The sequence below is a fragment of the Diadema antillarum genome, unplaced genomic scaffold (assembly GCF_040938485.1).
Source record: "Diadema antillarum isolate AM-2024a unplaced genomic scaffold, OU_Dant_1.0 scf00000065, whole genome shotgun sequence".
NCBI classification, from domain to species: Eukaryota; Metazoa; Echinodermata; class Echinoidea; order Diadematoida; family Diadematidae; genus Diadema; species Diadema antillarum.
The window spans coordinates 2,606,026-2,631,248 of NW_027270954.1; the positions used below are offsets into that span (position 1 = coordinate 2,606,026).

Consider the following 25,223-nt stretch of genomic DNA (forward strand, 5'->3'; position numbering starts at 1 on the left):
TATGACTCAGACACCCTCCAGGGGTGGAGACACAAAAGTGGGTAATTAATATGCTTTCCAGATTAAATCAGATTCCTCACTTCTGTGCTTTCCACAGCTTGCATAGATTCACATTATTAAGTATAATTAGATTTCAACCAACAAAAATAACACTGAAGATTTCATTCAGAGAAAGGTACTCACTCTAAAAAGGAAATATAGACACTCCTTTTGAATACATGGAATATAGTTCAATGATAGACTAATTTCTGTACTACACAGTATTAATTTGTATCGAGTATTTACACCATTTTACTACAACATTTACATTAAAACTGCTTCCCTATATACACAGAAATCTACCTGACTGTCCACTCTGGCAAGAATATCACAATCACATACTTCGAAACAAATCTATACAAGCATATATTTACGGAGCTCATGGCACTCTTTAGGCACAAAAATTGTTCACATGCTACATAAGGCTGTCTGCACGTCACAGAAACAATGTTACATTGTTGCATTAAGTAATATTGTCTTGGCTACTTTGTCCACTAGTCTGGCGGATACAACATCAACAATAATTGCATAGACAAGTTTTGCGTTCGTTGAGAAACATTTAAAGCTGACATCGCATAATATGTGCGGGACTGAATATAATGTAAAGACAGTTAGCAATGGCAAAATTATCAGATATTAGCACTATTCACTATATGTATCTACATACAGTATCTGCAGTCAACCAAGATTCCACATGAGTCAGACCAGAACATCTAGCTTGTTCTAGAGTGTAAAACATTCATTTTAACAATTCATGCAATGTCATAATATGGGAGAACAAATTTTGTTAACTTTCTACACTTCTAAACCACTTGACTTTCATATTAGATTTTTCCCCCTAAATCAGGTTAAAACTTGACTGGTATTGAGTGAAGATTGTGATACAGAGTGACAGTTTGTGTTAGTCCTCCTGGAGATCAAGAGCCATTGATCACCCCTGGTCATTCATGCCTGGGACAAAATACACATTTATTAGATATCTGCACTGGAACTTGCAAACTATATGGCATTGGTTGAGTGTGTCTGGCTCCAATTTAGAAAAGCTTTAAAAAGAGCTTCTCTCTCAAAAAAAAAAAGCCTGAGGTCCATGCTATCCACAAAAGACAGTTGAATGCTGCAAAAACTTATCCAAACCCCTTTCTCGTAATATCAAAACTCTGTGACCCCTAATTTGAAATCATGGTCATGCTTTAATGATGCTATGAGGTGCATCGGCTGTTGCATATGGTCCGTTTTCACGTAGCAGAGTTGTTTAATGTTCAGCATGGTCAAACAACAATCAGTGTCTACAATTTAGCTGGTGGCTAATGGGGGGGGGGGGCAGTGTGTGACTACTTGACCATCAAGACGTGTTGGCCATGTCGACAGACATGAAAGCATTGTCCAGTCTCTGTGCGTTCGAAGGGTCAGTTGGTCTTGATGGCCTCGGGGGCCCTAATGATTGGAGGAATCACTGGAGTAGCCTTGGCCTGGGCGCTCCCGATGACCAACGGCCGACCAGTGCTCTCTGCTGCAGTGCCACTCTTCTCAATGTCCTCCATTAGGGCTGTGCTGGCTGCAGCTGTCACCATCCGAGTGGCTGTCCCATCAACCTAGACGAGGATTATACAAAAATCATTAGTTAGTCCATAGTTTATTACTGCAGCAGGGCTTCCCAATAAGTAAAAGACCGAATATTACTAGCTACAGTGGCCATTCCTATATTAACTTTATACATAGTCTTACTCACTCTCAACAGGTAAGAAGTATAATTGCAAATGAATTGATTTGAACAAGACACATTGTACTGGAATCATCGAGGTATGCTCCATTGTTCCAACATTAGGTACCCACAAAGGCTGAACACTGCATCTGATATACAGACACAATCTAGAACATCTGTGCATTAAACAGAACCTACGCTTTTCAAGCAAAACACTGGTTGGATCCAACAAATTATATACAAATTTTTAATTATAAAGATCTGAGACATCTATGATTTTAACAATGATTACAAAACTGTACGATAATGCACAAAACAAAGTAGTGTAGGACCCCAATTACAAAGCAGTTGACCCCCAGAACACAAAAAAAAACCCCAAAAAGTGTACAGGAGTATAATCAATAATGCAGCAAACAAATTCAAGTTCCTAATCAATGCCACAGAACATCACAAGGATTACAAGTTGTGATCTCAGGAAATACAATCTTCAAACCAAGGAGGTTCGAGAGATGGCGTTACAACTGACTATAATTATTCAATCAGCTGTCAGTTTTCTATGGATGGACAAAAGATTTCCACAGGTGCATTTGTGCCTTTGATGTTCGATGCTTGAAGCTGCCATCTTTCTGAGCAATCTGAAGATTCATTTTTAATGCTAACACAATATCGGGTATATGCTGCTCGTTTATATATCAAATGCAATGAAATTTCACCTAATGATAAAGCATATAAAACAAAAGTCAATTCCGTTCAAAAATATGTGCAAAAGTGTAGATCTGAGCTGTATTTTGTGAAAGTGTTTGAAATTTTACCCTCATGGAAAGCCGGTTTTATCACTTTTCTCCTTATTTCCGCCAAATGAAACTAATATGGTATCATCTTCAAGTATAGTTCTTTATAAATTAATATGTCAGATTAGCATACAGACACATACAGTCTAGTAATTTTGATATCTATTTCAGCAATATTTGAGCAATTTCTATTCGCGCACCCCCGTGCCTTTACCATTGCCTACAGCCCATCATTTGTAAGTAGGGATAGCGAAAAGTAATTACCATCACAAAGACATATCTTCCTTGGAAAGTGGCTGGTGATTATGCAATGAGACACGAGTCAATTGTCTTCGCATCTGAGCGGCAGATCCAGTTTGACACATACTTCAAATATTTTTGAGTGGCGGCTTCGAGCATGGGATCAAAGCGAATAAGACTGTTGTGACTCCATTTCTCGAACATCCTTGTTCAAACACTGACCACTTCATTACGACACATGGACAGCAGGGTCTAGTTCTTCTTTTTCACACAGATGTTCTTCCACCGAAGACAATGTAGTCCACACATATATCACAGTGGGCTTACCTGCTCATTGAGGAACAGACTTATGGTCTGGATGGCTGCGTCCATTTCCTGCTGCAGCTCCCCGATTCGATTCTCGTTCTCGGCCGACATGTCTTCGAAGCGCGCCAGCTCGTTCTGGTTGAACAGACCTCGGATGAAGAAGTAGTGGGCGAGAGCGTGGTGGAGACGAATTTGCAGGCTGTTCAGCTGCGGGAGCAAAAGAAGGAAACGCGATCATCGACATACTCCCTCCTGCATGCCTATCTCGACTTGCTAGGGTTTGAAAAACAGCCTTCGGGGCAGAGAAATCTAACAGGTGTACAAATGAGCAGTGCATATAAATTTCTGACGAATGGACAACAACAACAACATACTGTATGGTTACTTCATATATATGAAGCAAGTCAATGCACGCATTTAAAGGACTAATCATGATTACTTGTATTCCTGACGTACGTCTTGTTGTGATGAGACATCTACATCAACTTTACTTTTTGATAAAAAGAATGCTTGTGCAACAATGAAAGAGTGAGATGGAGGCATTTGTAGATAAAGAGAGGAGAGAGAGAGAGCAGAGAGCTGTGCTGATGAATTCCTTGGCCTTTTCAATATGGGAGGCAGGGAAATAGATACAGACAGAAACAGACAGACAGTGCAGCATACTGTCCTCTTTCTTTCAATAAGCAAACCTTCTACTGGAATCACTTTGTACAGCCAATTACCCTCCATCAACCTGTTCACTTCCCCCCCCCCCCACCACACCCCGGCCACACCCACCTGTCTGTGGTCCTTGAGACTGGCCTCCAGGCCCGTCCGCCTCTCCAGCAGGTTCACGCTCTCCTCCTTGATCTGGAAGTAGTGCTGCTGCAGCTCCCGGTACTCGTGGGCCAGCTCCTTGTTCTGCTTCAGCGCATCGCGAAGTTCGGCCTACGTCACATGACAAGGGAAAACAATCATTAATTATCATCAGTGTTAGAACTGGGTCCCCCGGTGAATTTGCCTGCATTGTCTCCATATATCCATTACTGCTTCCACTAGGTACAAACTTCCCTATCCAAATGCACACATGCTGCTCTTCCATTGCCCACACTGTACCCATTGTCAAAACTGATCCACACTGCCTACACTGATCCTTCATTACAAAAACCGTTCCCCTGTCCACATTAACCCTTTTGCTCAGATTGTATCCAAATTTCCTTTACTGATTATGAGATTATGATTGGTGCCACATTGTTCCCCACTGCCCACATTAATTGCCACTTGCCACTACAAACTGTTACCCAATTACTCACACTTTTCCCTAATTGCCCACAGTAATTCCCAGATGGCAATTGTCTCAACCAATCATCGTGCAAAGACTCAACACTGAGCCTCATTGCCTTCATTAATTGCCACTTGCCATAGAAAACTGCTAACCCATGCACTGCCCGCACTATTTGTATTTAATCCAATGAGTCTCAAATTATTTCTTACACTGTACTAAAAAATGTTGTTTCTATCAACTCTGCTTTACAATCTTCACACAGCACTACACTGTCCCCCTGCTGCCCACTCTCTTTTCACTGCATCATACTAACTGCTGCCCACACTGTCTTTACACAGCACAACAGTGTCACCATTCTGCCCAAACTGTCTTTACACAGCACACAATGTTCCCCCACTGCTCAAACTGTCTTTAACCAGCACCACACTGTCCCCCAGCTGCACACAGTCTCTTTACACTGCATCACACTGTCTCACTCCTGCCCACACTGTCTTTACAGAGCACCACACTGTTGTCCTCCTGCCCACACTGTCTTTACACAGCACCACACTGTTGTCCTGCCACCCACACTGTCTCTACTCAGCACCACACTGTAGCCCTGCTGCCCATACTCACCAAGTGTTGCTCCAGCACTTCCCTTCTGGCAGCCATGTGCTCCAGATGTCCAGTGTCCCGCTTGCCAATCCTCCCGGTCACTTCGTCCAGAGAGACCTGGAGCTCACGTTGCTGTTTCTGACCAGTCTCGAGCTGTATGGTCATCTCCTCAACATCAGCACTGGACAGAAGAGAAATTTGTGAAAATATGTTTATAGTTTTACTAAAATCATGCATTTCCTCAACTATCTACAAATACAGTATACGTTATTCCCCCTGCCTTCTAAAGGAGGTAAATCAGGTGCATTTTTACATGATTAGAAAAATCAAAATATATGTGAAATTCTCCTAATACTTTTGTTACACTATTCCACCACTTCGATATCATAAACTCTTGTACAGTATGAACTTGTCATATCCAGCAATGACGGCATATGGATTCCACCAAACTTTACAAATGTAAAACTTTACCAATTTAAAACTTTTGAAGGGATGGTATGATTTTCCTCAAACTTCACTGCTGTGTTCAACTGATATTTCTGCATTTACTGAATCCATATATATGGTATATCTGGTGCAAATTCACCTTTTCAACATTATATCAAATTTGTCATACACCTGTTACACTGTTCTGGATAGAAATTCTGAAAATGCAAAAATGAAAAATGAGTTTAATCAGATCACCCACCTCATCTCCTGGATCTCTTCAGAGGTGTTCTTGATGACCCTGTTCATGAAGCCTTCAGACTGAGCCATCTCTGCCAGCTTCTTGTTGATGAGATCCGTCCTGTAAGCCATGTGGTCCAGCCGACGCTGCTTGTTCAAGATCTCCGCCTATACAACCGCACAACATTAACAAGAGGAAGTGTGTAATTAGTCAAGGAAATTTAACGAGCTTCTGAAAATATGTACATTTTCCTTTTCTAGAAACTGATCAAGTTTCCTTTTGTATTATGACATCACGATCAATACCACTTTCTAGACGTTATTCAGATGTTTCATGCTTTTACTCTGCAATATCTGAGTTTACCATCAAAAAGCCAATAGAGAAAGCATTGTCTAGTTATAACACACACAAAATAAAAAAGAGTGGGAAAATTATTATGGCAACAACTGCTATGTCTCTGTAACTCTTTTTGTGGTTTTAAACCATATATGTAATTGTGTGCCAGTTGTGTACCTGTGAACTGCAATGCCAACCAAAATAAGAGATCTAGATTTTCTTCCAACTAATTTTCCTTTTAAGGATTTTTTACAGAGTGTACAAAAATGAAAACTGGTAGGCTTTGCTCATACTGCTCAAATAGTAATTATCACAAATCTATCTCATGTTAATTTCATCCAGTACAGCTCTTTTTGGTATTTAGGGTTGATGAGACTAAAAAATTGACTTACACATGTCTACTAATGGGTACATGCAAGTGAGCTTTGAAGTACAAATGATACATAACTGCTGTACAGGTAATTGCATTCCTCTCTTTTGTACACTAGGTTGGACAGACTGCACTGATAGCAAACTACATGTAGCATGCCAAGAGAGGTTGTGACAGAGCCTGATATCGTGAATACACCAGCGACAGTCAGCGATGGTTTGAATGACTCTGATTTTTAAGCCATTACATTAAAACACTTGAGCAGCTAGATATCACCAACTTGCATAATCTAACTCGCTTTAATGTTAAATGGGTCATTGATTATTGACAAACATTCATTTATGCAAAATAGAATGACCATTCAGGCACTGTCAACGACACTGCTCATTACAACTCTGTGTCTCATTATGTCACTTTGCTCAGAAGACCGTTGTCTGCTCATGCACAGAATGTAACTCCAAACTGACTTATGAGAACAGATTGTGATTCTGGGGCACATAGTTATCACAAAAATTCCATGGCAAATGCCAGGTATAAAATGTGGTGCACATTTCACTCATCAGAATGCCCAAAATGAGTATCTCCAACTAAGGTTGAATGATGTGTACACAAGAACAAGAAAAAAAAAAAATCCCACCACCAGGTTTGCATTAAACTGCAGTCTTGTGCGTGTCAAGTAAGGGGAAAATTAGCTCCTCTCATTTTTTCTTTAGTTTAGTTTAGTTTAGTTTTGTTTTTTTTAACAGAGATGAAAAACAAGCAGCACAGAAAAACAATTTGGGGTCTTATCTTATTCAAAACTGCCTAGACTGCCAAATTAGAATGGTTTTGAATTAATGACTGTTAAGGTGGATACAATTTGTTTGTGAAATATCGCTGGCAAAGAATTCCTGGAATGACCATTTTTACAAAAGAGTTTTGAGTCTTATAATTACATTTGCATCCATGCAGTCATTTCTTATGTTTGCTTTGCTCCAGAAGAAAAAGGCCATGATAGAATTCACTATACTTTTCACGATTATGTGTTACAAAATATTTTACCCTGCTTTCTGCCTTAATAGTGACCTTCCTTTATGTCTAACTGAAAAAAAAAAAAAAAATCTTTATCTTTGTCCTGGTCAGATGTATTCATTTTTATTTTTTGCTGAATATTGCAAAACATTAAATATGACAGGATTTACTACTGGATATAGCAAATGACCGTTCGTCCTTAGACGACGGAAGTTTTTGCAGTCAACATTTTGACTGGAGGCATGAGGGAACAGGGTGAAGAAACGTGGGTGCTCTCACACCAATGTGGGTGGGGCAAAGGTGAGCACTGCTGGTGCTCCATGATCGAAGCATTGATGTCAGCACCAAATGTCTCATCAGGGTCAAAGGTCAAATGATTTGGAATATACTTACATTGACTTCCTACAGACATTGTAACAAAGGGGAAACAGGCCACAGGGTAACAGATCAGTACCATACCACATAAAGCAAACTGATACATGTATAACTAATATCACTTATTACAACAGTAAATACCAGTAGGGCCTATAGGACTAGTACTACCAATCATACAATGGGAAAGAGTCACCAAAACCATTCTGAGGAACAAAGGACAAATGACACAAACAAGATTTTCAACACAAGCTTTACAATAATGACATCAAAAACATACAGATGGAAAATCGAAATGTCCTCAACTCTCTCAAGTATATTTTCCAGAGACTTTACACTGCAAATGCCAGGGTGAAAATAATTTCTTAGGGTAGGAGCTTAACCATGCTCTTTCACCAAATGCAGATTCAATTGTTTATGATGCCAACACACCACTGGATTGATGCAGCACTCAACTTGAAAAGTATCATACAATGAGATGGTGAACTAAGGGTTTATAGTCACTTTGTCTAATATCAGTTGGTCTACTTCCAAGATCATCAAACACTGATAAAACCCATTTAAAGGACAAGTTCACCTTCATAAACATAAGGATTGAGAAAATGTAGCAATATTAGCAGAACACATCATTGAAAATTTGAGGAAAATCGGACAACCCGTTCAAAAGTTATGAATTTTTGAAGTTTTTGTGCAGTAACCGCTGGATGAGAAGACTACTGAAGTGTACGATGTCACATGCGTACAACAATATAAGGAAAATATAAAGAGAATTTCACAAAATTTCATCTTTTGAAAAAAGTACACATTCCCTTGACTCGTTACCGACATATGTCATGGGTAATATTATTCCCCCTACCTTTAGAAAGAGGCAAGTCAGATGCTCTTTTGTTATGCGAAAAAAATGAAAATATGTTGAATTTTCTTTACATTTTCTTTATACTGTTGTACTCATATGACATCACAAGCTGTAGTAGTCTCCTCGTCCAGCAGTTCCAACACAAAAATTTTAAAAATTCATAACTTTTGCATCGATTGTCCAATTTTCCTCAAACTTTCACTGATGTGTTCTACTAATATTACTGCATTTTCTCAATCCTTATGTTTATGAAGGTGAACTTGTCCTTTAATCTACACAGGATTAGAACATGTTGGACGAGACCAATTGGGCACTACATAAAATGGAATAAGACAAAGTGACATTTCCCCCAGCAGTACTAAGTACTGTGCAGAAGGTCCATTGATCACTGCTGAAGACAAAAATGAAAACATGGCAACAAAACTAAGGACATTTTCTAAAAATCTTTTCCTTTTCTGCCCAGGAATGTGCTAACGAGGTCTCCCTTGATCAAAACAATAACAATTCTGCCATGGTCTTTACTTGGTAGAATCAAATCATAATTCAATGTATCAAACCTTCAGCACAGGATGGGACATCAGTCACTCATCCAATACTGAAAACTGACTTACCAATAGATGTTTAAGCTTGGGCTCTAGTTCAGCTTTCTTCTTAAAATGATCCGCTCTTAGCTCTTCCTCTTCTGTCTTCAGATCTTCCATACCTTGATTGATTTTGTTGATGGCCTGGAAGTAGCAAAGTATCAGCTATTACCATAAAATAATGACATTAATGAGTGACATTAAAGATAATAACACGGGAGTAACTATTTTTCTCTCAATTATAATCCATAATTATCATCATCATCAGTGCTATCGTCATTGCCATCATCATCACTACATTAGCACCCTCCTTGTCAAAACTATCATCATCATCATCACAACCACTACCTGTCTATCATCATCACACTATCAATTATCATCATCATAATAGCTATTCATCATCATCATACCTATTTATCATCATCATCAGCATCATTATTCATTATCATTATCATAATCATAATAATAATAATAATAAGTATTAATCATCAATCACCCTTATCATCGTCATCATCATCATCACTATTTATCATCCTCCTCATCCTCCTCCTCATCATCATCATCATTATTTATCATCATCCTCCCCCATTCCTCCTTGCCATTGTCATGTTGTTGTTGTTGTCGTCGTTGTGGTCGTCATCATTATCATCATCATCATCATCATCATCATCATCATCATCATCATCATCATCATTATTATCATTATTATTATTATTATCATTATCCCCAACCATGTCATCACAACTAACCTGTTGCTTCTCAGCTCTCCGAGCCCGGAGCTTCTTGGTCTCGGTCAGCACCTTGGCCACAATCTCGTCCACCTCCAGCGCCTTGGCCGTCACCTTGGCCTTCTTCTTCTTGGCCTCCACCTGCCGCTTGGCCAGGTCCGTGGAGTCTGCCATGATGCGGGCCTGCAGCACGGTGCGGTTGTGCGTCTCCTCCTTCAACTGTTTCTTCAGGCTGTCCACTGTGTTCTGGTTGGGAGAGATTAGCCAGGTTTAGAGTCACCTTCTCAAAATGAGGCAGTTGACTGCCGAACATTTTCTTTATTCAACGCTGAACAAAACATGGCTACACTGATATAATTGATTGATTGATTTGATTTCCATATGAAAAGATGGTTGGATAGCCCATATCCAGCTGCAATAGCTGGTCTTCCATGGCGTCCATCGGACAGTTGGACGTATCAGGCGAGACCACTTCACCGGGTTAAACACCCTGCTCTTCGCGATGAATATTTAAAGCGGGATCTTTTACATGCACGAGTTGTGAGTCTCTCACACACGGGACCTCCATTTTATGTCCTATCCGACGACAGAGTGTTTTGCCTCTTACTAGAGGGGACAGTATGATTACACACAACATTGCTCAGTGGGACCTGGGAATCCTTTGGATCGTGAGGCAGACACGCTATCGACTGAGTTATCTCACAGATAAACACTAACAGGCAGAGACTCTATACAACAGATCAATTTTGAGTTTGACTGCTCATGTTGCATCAAGCAAAAAGCCAGGTGATTTGCTGGAACTCTGATAAAAAAAAAAAAGATACAACACACACAAGGAACATATAATTCAGACTTGCGGCTGCTTTTCAGACATGAACTGTGGTGGCAATGGGATGGAAGTGCATGGAAGGGGATAATAATGAAACATAAGATGGTGTAGGAATTTCAAGGGGTCAAGGAGGGACAGCAGTGACCACTGGGTGATGACCAACCTGCAGGGAATCCTCCATGGCCCGAGCCTTGTCCTCCTCGCCAGTCAGTTTGTTCCTCACGGCCACGTTGATGACCTTGATCTTCTGGTACTCGTCATCCACCACGCCCAGCTGGGTCTTGACCTTGGCCATCTCCCGCTTGATGCGCTCCATGTTCTTTGCGTCGGACACCTTCTGCTTCTTGCTGCACAGTGCATCACATATGCACAAAATGATTACGAGATATTCTTACCTAAGCTGGGACTTGCTGCAAGAGTAGAGCACGATTACAGTGCACTCTTGTCATAACGAACATAGTTTTAACAAGATTTCCAGTTACAGCATAGTAAAAATTTATGTCCCAAAATCATCCTCTACATATCTTTATATATTTCACTGTTCTGCTTTAATGAAATTACGATATAGCAAAAGAAAACTGCCAGTCCCGAAGACTCTGTTATGAAAGGGAGTTATAGAGTGCATGTATTCCCAGCGTAGATTCTATCTTTCTTTTCTTTTTTCAGTCATAATATATCACTCCTTTGAATAGAATAATAGGACGCACTTATTACACACAGAAATGACTTGAAGACATCACAAGACATCATATTACATAATCATTCCACATTACATTTCTCCACTTGTTTCGTCCATTTTCTTACTCGAAGCACGAAAACTGCTTTTCCCATTGAAGGGTAGTCATACTCATTTTGAGGATTGCACTGTCCAAAACTCAGCAGGTGCCTCTTACACACTCCAATAAAATGCACAGAGGTTTTGAAAGGAATGAAAAGGACTAAACAAAAAGAAGAAAGGGAAGAGGAAGATTGCACATGAAAAAGACAAAGAAGAAGGAGATGAAGAAATAATAGAAGAGAGAAAGAAGAACGAGAAGACAATGAAGCAGATTTACGAAGAGAATCCTTTGCCAGGGGAACGCAAAACTCCTTCCAAATAAACAGGGATTTGGGTGCATGGGCTCACCAGTGGCGGATCTTGGACTCGATGTCCTCGATGGTCATGATCATCTCCCGGCAGCCTTGCTCTCGGTGGCGCAGTGCGGCCAGGTTTTCCTTGCATTCCTTCTCAAGGCGGGTCACCAGGCTCTTGTGCTCTTTCCTCTGTATTATATCACAGAAACAAAACCTCGTCATTAACCTCTCCTACGATATCATGCCTTGTTTTCTGTTTGGCGGTGCTTGAGTCGGTGACACTACATTTGCTCCTGCGGCAATTGCTCTGGTCTAGATGTTTGCTTCATTTATGGACTTAGGAGTATGGACAGGGTTGCGATAGGGTCTTGGGTTTAGTTCAATGTGTGGATTAGGAGTAGGATCAGGGTTATCTTTGTGGGCAGGATTTATGCTTTGCTTTAATAGCTAGCAGATATTTCATGGGAGCAATTGTCGCAGGAGCAAATGTCATGAAACCACTTGGCTCAGGAATGGCTTCTACTTTGATGGTACACATTTCTTTGAGCCTGGGCCAAAGTCCCAATGAAACTACGACAATTACTAATGAAATGCCATTAAAAGCATTCAAGTTCAACAATCAATACACTTGGTCAGTGTAAGTTTTATATTAGAATGAAAAAAAACAAACATCAAAAGTGATCTTGGGAAGGGAACTGAAGATGGTAAACACTGCTTTGTTGTTGGATTTGTTTGTTTTGTTTTCTTATTTTGTGCTCTATTGTCACATCTCACCAGTGTCTCAGTCTTGTTGTTCAGCTGGTAGTTGTTGTCCGCCTGCTTCCGGTGATCAAACTCCGCCTCCACGATCTGATCGCGGACCTGCTTTATCTTGGTGGTCTGAATCTTCTCCGCCTTTCTCGAGTTCTCCTCTCGGGTCTCTGCATTTTGGACAGAACACATAATGTCATGACATTACACATGAAGTACACAGGTCTACCTTCTGCGCTCTACTATGACTACATCCAATGTGGATGGCTTGATTACAAAAATGCTACTGCAGAATTGCTCTTTATCACTTCTACAGTAAGTCCCCCACCCCCCCCCCCAAAAAAAAGAAAAAAAATATATATATAAACGGATTTCCGCATTGAAAACTTTTCAATATGATTAGACTATCTAAATGCTATTTCAGGGTCTAAGAATATAACATCGTACCCATATAAACCTATAAAAAATTGATTTGGTTTTAAAAAGCAGTCACAGAGAAATGAGGATTGTTGTAAAGCATGTCATGGGTTTCTCTCTTCCAAGTTCACTTGGATGCTCTTGGAACTGCATATTAATGTGTGAACACAATACTAGTAGACAGAACTTGGAGGGAAGGGATTCCTGGCATGCTCTACAAAGATCCTCATTTCTCTGTGACCACTGAAGCAAATCAGGAGGGGTTTTCTGTAGGTTGTGGGTAATAAGTTCTAGTTTCTTACCCTGAAATTGTATCTGGATTGATTCACAATTTATAAAGTTATCATTGCAGAGGGTCCCATTGTAATTTTGGGGGACATATGGTACAATGAGGTTTGATCAAGTTGGGTGCCTTGAGAGCACCCCGGCATTAAAATGGTGACTTGAAATCCTACCATCACAGTGGGAGAAATCCCCCTATCATTTGCTTGCTTGGCAACTGCACATTTACCAAGAAAACCTATGCTGGTATGACGGCATTTTCTCCTTGCTCTTCAGCATTCACGAGTCACATGTTAATGAAATGATTTGGATGTTGAAGGGAGGTGACTATTATTTCTAGATGCTGTAGGGGGAGGGTTTTCCGAGATGATGAGCTCAAGGATGTCTTACCAAGTACAATTTTCTCATGCTCCGCATTCTTGATCTTGGTCCGGAGGTCTGAACACTGACTCGTGTATGTCGAATGGAGGACCTTGGCTGCCTCCAGCTCATGACTGCACAGATCAGACAAGGGACATTTCAAATATGTAATATATATCACATATTATGTAATAGATATTAAGTAACATTACAAAGTATTCACTCATTCATCAGAACATATGGCACAACGTGCCTGGTTGATAAAGTATGTCAGTCACCTGGGGCGAACCACGAGGGGCTGGCATCTTCCAGCCGTTTGCTTGTGAGGCAGGTACAATTGTAGGTAGACCACTTCACCGGGTTAGCACCATGCTCTTTGCGGTGAATAAATGAAGTGGGATCTTTAACGAGCGTGAGTCGTGGCTATGACTCACGTAAGGCACCTCCATTTTATGTCCTATCCGAGGGACAGAGTGCTTTGCCACATACAGGGACGGAATGCTTACACACAACATTGCTCAGTGAGACTTGGAAAATCAAACCTGGGTCCTTTGGATCTGGAGATAGATGTGCAAACGACTGATCCAAATCAGTACCCTAATACTATAAAGTATTACAATGATGCTAACAGTTCAAAATTATCTCTGCATGCCTTCACAGTCTCATTGTTTATTACCTTTAAGAACTTGAACTTATTCTCTTCAACATCTTGATTATAGTAGTTGTCTTTTTCGTTAATCTAGCCCACATAATCATAACTGTGATAAGGAAAACATGGGTGCTCTGTCTTTGTAATCTCTTTCACTTCCAAATCACCTAACAACTCTTCTGCAGAATTGTCCAAAGATCAACATCAAAATGTCATGTGAAGCCAGGGGGTTGGGGGTTCATAAAGAATCTAAGTCAATCTGAAAGATCAACGTATAATGGTGGTTCGCTGCGTGTTTACTCCTCGTCATTGATATTCTAACTTCCACATGAAAATGAAATCTTTGGAAACTCAGGCAGCCATTAGCATATAAGATGAAATAAGTGACAAGGGATTTTTTGTAGAAATTTTTATAACAACTTGAAGTGGATTCTGAAAACAATGAATAAAATTGATCATGGGAGACAATGGCATTTTATAATTATAAGTTGATCTTGACTTTAAGATCATCTAAATTCCTTTGTGAATCATGCTCCAGGAGCTGTGATACTTACTTGATCTCCTCTAAAGTCTCCCTCACTGACTCCAGCTCCTTCTTTATGTGCTCACGTTCCTTGTCTGCCTTCCCGTGGGCCTCTGAGGACTTGTTCTCCGTGCGCTTCAGCTTCTCAATGGTCTTGTTCAACTCTTGCTCCGTCTAAAAACACACACACACACACACACACACACACGCACACACAAAATGCAGAATTGCACAGAGAGGACCACATGAGATACAAGTAAGAACCTGTTGCCATCAGATAACGGCACTTCTATGGACCATCAAGTCAAGGCATCAAATTGTGCAAACCATTCTTCCTTTCAAATTTTAATGTAAACTGCATTCAGAAAGTGCAATAGAGCTTACATGCTAGCAATTTGGACGAGCATAGTTACTGGTTTGAAAAAAAAACAAGAGACCCGCGGGTCTAGCGCTCACCTGAGTATCGCAAGTTCACCTTTCACGCAGTCACTAATCTAAATTATTCACAGCTCTACCAAAATTTGACCAGGCATTCTGAAGTAGAAGATGAAAATGTACAATAAGGGCCCAAATTTGTAAAGATTCCTTAATTTGGGGGATTGGGGGCCCCCTGGGGCCCTCTGGGTGGGGCATGGTGCCCATTTTGATAAATTGAGATCCTGACCCCCTAAGGATGCTACCTGCCAAGTTTGACGAAAATCTATCATGAGGTTTTCAGGAAGAAGATGACAATGTACGATTCAGGCCCCCATTTGGACCTTCCTAACCAACCCCCCACCCCCACCCCCCCCCCACCCCTGCCCCCAAGAGGGGCACCCCTGGATCTCCTATGAACAAACTCGAAACTACAGTCATTAATGTACTCACTCATAGTATTATCTTAGCTGTATAACTTCTGATTCTAGAGAAAATTTTTAACGATTCCTTCATTTGGGGGGTTTGGGCCCCCCTGGGGGCCCCCTGGGTGGGACATGGTGCCCATTTTAACAAATTGAGATCCTAACCCCTTAGGGATGCTACCTGCCAAGTTTGGTGAAAATGGGTCATGGGGTTCTAAAAAAGAAGATAAAAATGTACAATTTAGGCCCCATTAGGACCCCTCCTCACCTCCCTCCCCTGGGTCCCAAGGGGGGCACCCCTGATTCTGCCATGAACAAACTTGAAACTGCAGTCATCAATGTACTAACTCATAGTATTAACTTAGCTCCATCACTTCTGGTTCTAGAGAAGAAGATTTTTAAAGATTCCTTAATTTTGGGGATTTGGGCCCCCTGGGGGTCCCCTGGGGGCCCCCTGGGTGGGGCATGGTGCCCATTTTAACAAATTGAGTTCCTAACCCCCTAGGGATGCTACCTGCCAAGTTTGGTGAAAATGGGTCATGGGGTTCTCAAGAAGAAGATGAAAATGTACAATTTAGGCCCCATTAGAACCCCTCCCCACCCCCCTCCCCTGGGTCCCAAGGGGGGCATCCCTGATTCTGCCATGAACAAACTTGAAACTACAGTCATCAATGAACAAACTCATAGTATAACTTAGCTCTATCACTTCTGGTTCTAGACAAGAAGATTTTTAAAGATTCCTTAAATTTGGGGGGTTTGGGCCTCCCTGGGGGCCCCCTGGGTGGGTCATGGTGCCCATTTTAACAAATTGAGTTCCTAACCCCCTAGGGATGCTACCTGCCAAGTTTGATGAAAATCGGTCTTGGGGTTTTCAAGAAGAAGATGAAAATGTAAAAAGTTTACGCACGACGCACAACGCACGACGGACGACGGACGACGGACGACGGACGACGCACGACGGACGCCGGACGAAGGGCGATCGCAATAGCTCACTTGAGCCTTTGGCTCAGGTGAGCTAAAGAGAAAAGAGTATTAAATTATTAAAAGCAACAGAAGTTATGAGAGATATGAACCAATAAAAAAATCCCTGAACATGATGGAGCGAGGACAAAGTACATGATCTGCACAAAATCAGCTAAATGCACTGAAAATTTGAATTGTCTGTAATATTACATCAGCTGGTCACGGACTGTGACATTCAGGGGGCAGGGTGAGGATAAACTTTGAGTAGCAATTTCCTCTTTCACATTTTGTTTTGGGTGTGAATTGGGTGCACCCACACACTGACTGCATCTGCTTACCTGTTCCTGGGCCTCGTCTATTCGTTTCATCGCACCCCTCTCAAGTTCCAGCTTCTCCTCGACTAGCGGACTGTGGGTAACAATGCAAAAAGTGTGACGATGCTTGGGTGTCAGCTATTTGGTACAGAATCAGGTTTCCTACACTGCCATTAACCCTTTGGATGCACTTCTTGAAGATACCTGTGACTTTTTATTTGCTATACTTGTCAGAGGTAATCACAGAGTTAACCCTAACTAGGCCGGGCTATTTAGGTAGTTGATAGAGCCGGGGGGGGTTGGGGGGGGGGGTTGGGGGGGCCTGGGAGGCCCCCCCTTCAGATCTCGGCCGTCGACCGCGCGATCGCGACGAAAATTGGCACACACATTGCCTATGATGTAATCTATAATACCATGCAGTTAATTTTTCAAAAAATTATCATTTATGCTAAATTATGCTAATTTATGCATAATGATGCATGAAATCAGTCTATTTGGTATAAATCACAAAATAAAGCTCAAAACAGGCACATTTTTTGTGTAAATATTCTTTTTAGTGTCCTTAGCAAATGTAATAAAAAAAGATTGTGATATCAGAAAAAATTCTTACGTATTTTATTGTTTTTAATTTCTTATGTATTTCCTTGTTTTTTCAACTTTGTTTTTCTTTGTTTTTTCGATGAAATTTGTCCGCGACATCGCTCTGAACAAGAAAATGTGTTATTCATTGATTTTAATCGATAAAACACCAAAATAATCATGCTTTTATGAAATTTGCCTGTAAGCACAGTTTGCATTGAAATTGTACACGAATTCACGTTTTTGAGCAATTTTTGGTCTGACATGCATGTACATATTTATGCGTAACTTCGGAACTGCGCGCCCGGGCGCTGCAAATTTAGTGTCAAAAGATGCGGGAGACTCGAAAGAAAAAAGTCATGAAACGTCGCGGCGATGGCTTTTTGCGATTGCGATACATCGCGCGGAACGTCGAGGGGGGGGGGGCCTCAGAGGCCCCCCGGCCTAGTTAGGGTTAAAGGGACTATTGTGGTGCATGACTAGTATTTCAGCCATATGTACATAGTCACACTGAACACAAGTATTTTCATAGTCACAATTCATACCTGGCCACTAACAATGAACGTACATTCTATTACGGGGTGAAGCTTCTCCCTTCTTGTGCTAGCATAGTTGGTGTGGAATACAATGGAACATTTTTTGGTACTACAATACAGTGTTCACTACATGAATCTCAATTAACCTTGCCATAGTGTGTACAATTTGCAGCAATGAATTATTATTTATTTGGTTGAACTTTTCTGTTGATACTATCAATTGAATTGAATATCAGAATATACTTATCGCAGTTGCTGGTTTCTCTTATACCTTACAAATCTCGCCCTTAATCCATGAAGTGAATTGTCAGGCTATGTAACATTTATGTGCAAAGTGCAAGGAAAGTTGAGTATTAATTTTGTACTTATTGTTGTTGTTCTTCTTCTTCTTTATTCATAACCACTGAAACAGAATAATTTGATTCCAAACTATGACTCTGGCCTTTCCAAATTTTTGCCAAAAGATATTTAATTGACTGCCATGTCACACTTCATCCGTAAACCATTTGATAATGGATATCAGATTATCATACTTGTGACCACTTGCATTAAGTAATAATCTACATCAAAAGACAACCTGAAAACGCATATCATTGTCAGCACTCTACACACTATGTGCCCAGAGCACAAAATGTTTTCACAAATTAGCCTCAACCCTCACCAGTGCTTCTCCACAAAGGCAATGTCCTCATGCAATCTTTCGTTCAGCATCTCCGCATTCTCCACCTGGCCCTGGATGCGGTCCTTCTGGCGCCCTCTATAGGCATTGTGCCACTTCAACTCGGCAATATCTGTTGCACACGCCTGATGCTCTGCAGGGAAGAATACACAGATGAGATACGTTATCAGATGCATATGGCACGGAATATACAAGTACCCTACTATAAACGTTTCAATAAACCATAGTTGATATAGGCTGCCTGGATAATTAGAAGAAGAAATATGACCTTTTTAACCTATTCTGATAAATTCACACATGCAGAAAATATAAAATACTGTGTGTATTTTTATAGACATACATACAATGTAAAACATGAATACATATGCTTAGATATTTCTGTATGTTTTATGTGCATGGCAGCAAAGGAACATCATAGGGTCACTGGGCATGGGGCAATGGAGCATATGGGGCCACAGGGAAAAGGGGCACTGGGTATTAGGTACAGGACATGTAAAGGGGTATGAGCCAAGGGGCATGGGTCACAGGGAAAAGGGCATGAGTCATGTGGTACAGTTAAGGGAATGGGTATTATAGATAAATAACTCACACATGTGTTTTATCATAAAACAATTAAAAATCACAAGCCTTTTCCTTGAGTCTGCAAAGATGTCTACAAAGTTCATTTGCCAAACTGATATGTACAACAAATTGTCTAATATGTACAACAATTAAACATGAAAGTCATCCAGCTGGTGTTAACGTGGAAAAACAAAACAGACAAAAAATGCTATCTTCACATTACATCTGACCTTACAGAAATAGGTAAGCTTAACGTTATGGCAGAATAGAAACACACAAATTATAGCTTTACATTATCGCAGAACAGAAGGACACAAATTACCTAATAAGAAATTTGAATAATACATGTACAGGGATGCCAGTGGCAAATTGCTCTTGGGCCGGAAATTTTTTTTGTGAACGAAACTGATGTGTGCAAAGCGCACATCACGAGCGCGAAGCGCGAAGTCCCTTCGGCCGGGGTCCAGGGCCCGCTCAAGGGCCCTGGAAGCTCTGGGGTTCTAGATGCTCTCTGGTGCAATCTGAGCATTTCTGAGGGCTCTTCTTCCCTCAAATCTAATCCAGAGAAATGAATTTGTAGCAAAAATAAAGAAGTCCTAGTACCGTAAACTCCGTAGTTTTGCTTCGTTCAGCTGACTCGATCGACTCACCATACTCTCTCAGCGCTGTAGCTATAGCGAGAGCGCAGCATGATCCATGCACCGCACATATAGTACATCGCCTAGAAACACCACACGTTGTTTGATCGCGATCGCACGTGCTGGTACATTGTATAACGCTTTCCAGACAATAATGTGGTCGTATTCTAGAAAAAAAAAAGGAATTTGTAGCAAAAATACATAAGTCCTAGTGCCGTAAAATCCGTAGTTTTGCTTCGTTCAGCTGACTCAATCGACTCACCACACCGTCTCAGCGCTGTAGCTATAGCGAGAGCGCAGTATGATTCATGCACCGCACATCAACTACATCGCATAGAAACACCACACACTGTTCGATCGCTATCATCGCACGTGTTGCATGTCCCAGCTAGCAGAAGCAACATCGCGCTAGTTTTGCATGACAGTCGTTTTGTGATATTCTCATGCCCAAGTATATGCGAAACATACTACGGAAATCGTGAAAGTGAATGTCCCATAAGTTTAGATGATCATATTTTTTCGTTTTTCTTTCTTTCTTTCTTTCTTTGTTTCTTTCTCGTGTTTTCCGGCTTTCCCACACAGACGGAAATAATATCACGAAGCCGGAAATTGGACACCAAAATATGAAAAAGCCGGAATTCCGGCTATTGCCGGAAAACGGGCATCCCTGCATGTAAATATTACACCTTGACAGCAGGCTGTACTTTTCTGACCTTATGTTCAGGTCACCAACAACCTTTATAAATTTCTTGTTGATTAACAAAGAATCACAAAGCTGCTCACCTTGCTGGACGACCCGGGGCAATTCATAGAGGCGCTTCTGGGAGATGCGGTCAATCTTTCCCTGCAGCCATTCCACGCGCACCTTTTCCTTCTGAAACAGCCCCTCTGTGTCGGCACGGTCTGTCTCCAGGCGACCCAGCAGGGTCACGACCTCATCGATGACCTCCTCTGCCCCCAGATGGGGGACTGGTTCCTCCTCAAGGTCTGCGAGGCTGCCCACTGTGGGGAAAAGGGAATGTGCATCACATTTGTATGAACACATAATTTAAACAAAAGATAGCCAAAAAAAGGGGGAAAAAAGCAGCTCCTTGATAATATTACGCGCAACAACTTCATTACTCCTAGTACTTCTATAGCAACTACAATAATAGTGATAAAAATGGCATGATTGGAACATTAAAATGGGGCTGGGTAGAGACATTTCTATGAACAGTAGCCCAGACAAACAATGCGTGGCAACAAATGTGTTGCATTATGCACTGGGAGGTTACACAGCTAGGACTAATAAAGGTGATGTTGATATAGATTTCATTCGTAAGAGTTTGTCCAGGTGTGGAGAAGGCATTATCACTGTGTCTTTTCTCAAAAGTTGAGACATATTAGATGAGAGCTATGAAATGTAAAGGTGATAAAATGGCGACACTGGAAGAAGATTTTGGGAATTTAGGAAATAGAGCAACGTCTGATGACGCAAAACTAGTTGACAAGATGGAAGGCCCTTCAAGACCATTGATGCGTTAGTAGCTAGTGATGAGATCATTTGGACCATTAATGTGGCCAATTGCACTGCTGATATGTAGGTTGCTTTCATAGTTCATCATGCTGTGCAGGTACACTACATTCAAGGAAGTATAAATAGTTGCTGCTACTTTTTGAGACCTCATTTGACCCTTTAACAGGTGGCTAAACTCTGTAGAACTACATCAAAGCAATCATTCTGGATATTGTCAGTAACTACATGTGAAAAACTTTGGCTTCAATCGGCACTTTCCTGCTTGGTGTGTGGAAATGGACCACAAACATGGATTTCAAAGGAGAAATTGACTCACTCTCTGATACCTCCCCTCCAACACCCTGAACCATGAAGTCGTAGGAGGACATGGAGGGGGCTTTCCCCTTCGGAGCTCCTATGGATGGGGTGGGGCTGGACTGGATGGATGTGGCCGTTGAGAACTGGCTCTCTGTTCTCCCCGATGCCGTAGCAAACCGAAGTTGCTTCCTCACTGTTTTTTTTTCCACATTTAAGAAGAATGAGAAGGAGAATATAATAGATGGGTAGAAATCACTACAAAGTGACTATTTTTACCAGTGTCACAAAATTGCAACACAAACAAGGGCTTTGTAGTCTAAACCCTAGACAGTGACTCATGGTATTCATCTTCACACTCACAGATTTAGACGGCAATGTTTCATTGGAATGTAGAGGTGCATGCAGCAATGCCTGCTTGTGGAAACAGCCAAAATTCTGTGATATATACATCATCAGTGGTAGCTATATAATTTGTGCCATGAGGCTTTTTCACCATAGTTATGAAAAAAAAAAAATAGAAATGAAATCATCAAACATCAGTGCTGCAGCTACTGAAGCTGTTACCTCGGCAATATGGTTTCTGCTACTTTAGAAAAAGTGTCATGCCTAACTACATATCAAACTTCAGGTGTGCACCAAAGTTTGTTTGAATCCCTTGAAAACTGGTAACATTAACGACAGACTGACCGCCCAACAACCTAACTGACCACACGCTGATTCCTATATACCACCCGCAAACTTTGTTTGCCAGGAGTATAAAAAGACCTAGCAGGCGATACTTAAAGGACAAGTTCACCTTCATAAACATAAGGATTGAGATAATGTAGCAATATTAGTAGAACACATCAGTGAAAGTTTGAGGAAAATCAGACAATCCGTTCAAAAGTTATGAATTTTTGAAGTTTTTGTGCAGTAATCGCTGGATGAGAAGACTACTGCAGTATATGTATAACTTAGATGTCACATGCGTACAACAATACAAGGAAAATATAAAGAGAATTTCACAAAATTCCATCTTTTGAAAAAAGTACACATTCCCCTGACTCGTTACCGACAAATGTTATGGGTAATATTGTTCCCCCCGCCTATAGAAAGTGGCAAGTCAAGTGCCCTTTTATTATGCAAAAAAAGTGAAAATATGTTGAATTTTCTTTTACATTTTCTTTATACTGTTGTACGCATATGACTCACAAGCTGTAGTAGTCTCCTCATCCAGCGGTTCCAACGCAAAAATTTTAAAAATTCATAACTTTTGCATCGATTGTCCAATTTTCCTCAAACTTTCACTGATGTGTTCTACTATTATTGTTGCATTCTCTCAATCCTTATGTTTATGAAGGTGAACTTGTCCTTTAACACAGTTTAGAAATGGCCTTAAATTGACCTGACCTTTGCCCTCTGCTGCTGAAAAGCGAGTGCTCTTCGCCCCAGCCTGACGGGGCGACAGGCCCATATCCTGTGGTGGTCCACCACCGGCAGCAGAGATGACCGATGACCTCCTGCTGAGGATTTCCAGCTCCACCTCGCGGCTCCAGGCCTCGATCCGGTCCTGCAGGAGCTGCAGCTGCTCCACCGCCTTGGCGATGCTCGGCGGCATGGGCTTGCGGAAGAAGAGCGCTCGCCTGCGAAAGATCTTGTCTTGGAGGCGCGGCCATCCTTCAGGCAGGGGGTAGATTATGTCTGAAATGCAGAAAAAGGCAACAAGCTAGTTATTATTTGTATGTGCAATGGTCATTTCATGAAAATCAGCAATCACAGGTATTACTGCGTTGTTTGTTTTAAGCGAAAGTGTATGATCTATTGGACAACATATTCCCATTATCACTCACATCAGCATGACTGAACTCTGTAGGCAACAGTTACTGTAAAACATGATATCTTCGCAGCATGATATTTTTCGCGAATGGGAGCCAACGGCCTTATTCGCGGCATCAAATTTTCGCAAGTTGCCTCTAACATTCAATGCATACAGACAGTGTAGACAAGATCTTTAGCGTGCATTTTAATTTTGCGAAACTCAGCTTTCACGAAATTCGCAAATCAAAATGCATGCGAACATTCCTCATTTTACTGTACTAGTAAAGCTTACAAACTGTGCAGGTCCACTTTCAGGCTACCAAAAGGTAGAGCTTCCAGAAAATCCAGAAATCCAGAAATAGCTAAATTTTTAAAGAAATACTTATTCTCTTTTCCTTACAATCCAGCAGTGGATAATATACCTTCATTTAGCACATACATTTGTATTCTGTAGTATAGATTTTGATCACATTTTCTTTCAGTAGAGCAGGTAGATTAGTCTACTCTGAAGACCAAGTCAGTATCATCACACAATGCAAAGTACCTTCTGCCTCTCTTCTTGTCAGCCGTGGACTTTCTTTCTCCTCATCAATTCCAGAATCACCTTCTCCACTGTCCGGACGCCCACAGTAGACGGAACTTTCTAGAAGTGACCCTGCCAAATGACATCATAATCAATCATAGTACACATGTTTGTAACTCCTTCAGACTTATCAATAAAAATCATTTGCTACGTTGCTACATTTAATACTGTAATACGTGAGCCTGCTATGACATCCTTGTTCAGTGTAATTTTTTTGGGGGGGTTTTCAGAGTATCGTTCGTCTGCTCACAGAGCACAATAAATTCCACAAATCTATACATGGCACTATCAAGTCATGTACTACATGATGCGAAACTATGACGATTGTCTGGAATTTTCCCTCTGAAGTCAGATTCAGACTAGACTTGAGTTATTGCATACACTAGAAAATATTCATAGAAAAATGCAAAGAGAAAACATGGCATATAAATGTATATTTACTTGTTCAATATTAATGTAGAGTCTAAAAAAAAAATGTAGATATTGTTTGATATCATTTATGTTTTATATCAGGAAAGTTTTATGTAATGATGGAGGAACATGTGTCAAATGCCAATGAGTAGGACTCTACTACTCTCTGTTGGCTGACCTGCTTTGCTGGGCAGGAGACTTGTTGACTGGTATCTCCCTCCTGTGATGGTCGACGCCCCTGTGCTGAAGTTCTCAGACGAGTGACTGATGAGCGACCCAGTTCTTGGCTGAGTGATGAAAGCCTTAGGTTTCTCACTCTTACCAGTGGACGACGTCGTGTGGGTCTCCATTTGGTTCTCATCTTCCACAGTGATTTTCACTGCCGGGCGTTGAGCGTTCTCACTCATGACGAGGAAATGTCACCTTTCAGTGAACAAATGCAATGATTCTTTACTACTGGCTTCTCTCTACCAATGTTGGTGCCTGGCAATCCATAATCTCAGAGGATGGTCTCTCGCTGGGTAAAGTGATGCCGGTGCTGTGTCACTTTAAATTCAATGCGGCTTTTCCTCCACAAAGGTACCTCATCTGTTGATCTACAATTCAGCAAAATGTTGTGCCATGTCCTGTGATATATTTAAAACAGAGACATAATTATGATGATATCACATACAGAAAGACAGTTTAGATTTATGTGCTGCCAAAGTTCTCTCTATATTTACAGTATACAGTAGTTCCATAATACTATACACAAAGTACACCCCATCAC

At 41.1% G+C, this 25,223-nt stretch overlaps 1 protein-coding gene across 1 annotated transcript; it reads right to left on the minus strand.

Moving 5' to 3' along the window:
- Positions 1 to 1,445: 1,445 nt before the first annotated feature.
- On the minus strand, positions 1,446 to 24,861 carry LOC139716442 (coiled-coil domain-containing protein 178-like). The gene is made up of 19 exons (XM_071627988.1): positions 24,633 to 24,861; positions 24,005 to 24,115; positions 23,053 to 23,343; positions 21,683 to 21,856; positions 20,634 to 20,852; positions 18,634 to 18,784; positions 16,882 to 16,951; positions 14,773 to 14,915; positions 13,600 to 13,703; positions 12,535 to 12,680; positions 11,813 to 11,949; positions 10,850 to 11,033; positions 9,879 to 10,103; positions 9,160 to 9,273; positions 5,625 to 5,770; positions 4,958 to 5,117; positions 3,856 to 4,005; positions 3,100 to 3,285; positions 1,446 to 1,631 (listed from the first exon to the last, which is right to left on the minus strand). Exons 1-19 carry the CDS (start codon positions 24,859 to 24,861, stop codon positions 1,446 to 1,448), a joined length of 3,126 nt encoding a protein of 1,041 aa, XP_071484089.1.
- Between the last annotated feature and the right edge of the window lie 362 nt (positions 24,862 to 25,223).

Bases quoted from the DNA above. Each gene is read 5' to 3' on its own strand.
- LOC139716442 (XM_071627988.1), bottom strand. From the start codon at position 24,861: ATGAGTGAGAACGCTCAACGCCCGGCAGTGAAAATCACTGTGGAAGAT. The intron at 18,785-20,633 runs GTGAGCAGCTTT...TCTTCCCTGCAG, and splicing joins GCCCCGGGTCGTCCAGCAAG to AGCATCAGGCGTGTGCAACA. The intron at 11,034-11,812 runs GTGAGCCCATGC...TGCACTGTGCAG, and splicing joins GAGTCCAAGATCCGCCACTG to CAAGAAGCAGAAGGTGTCCG.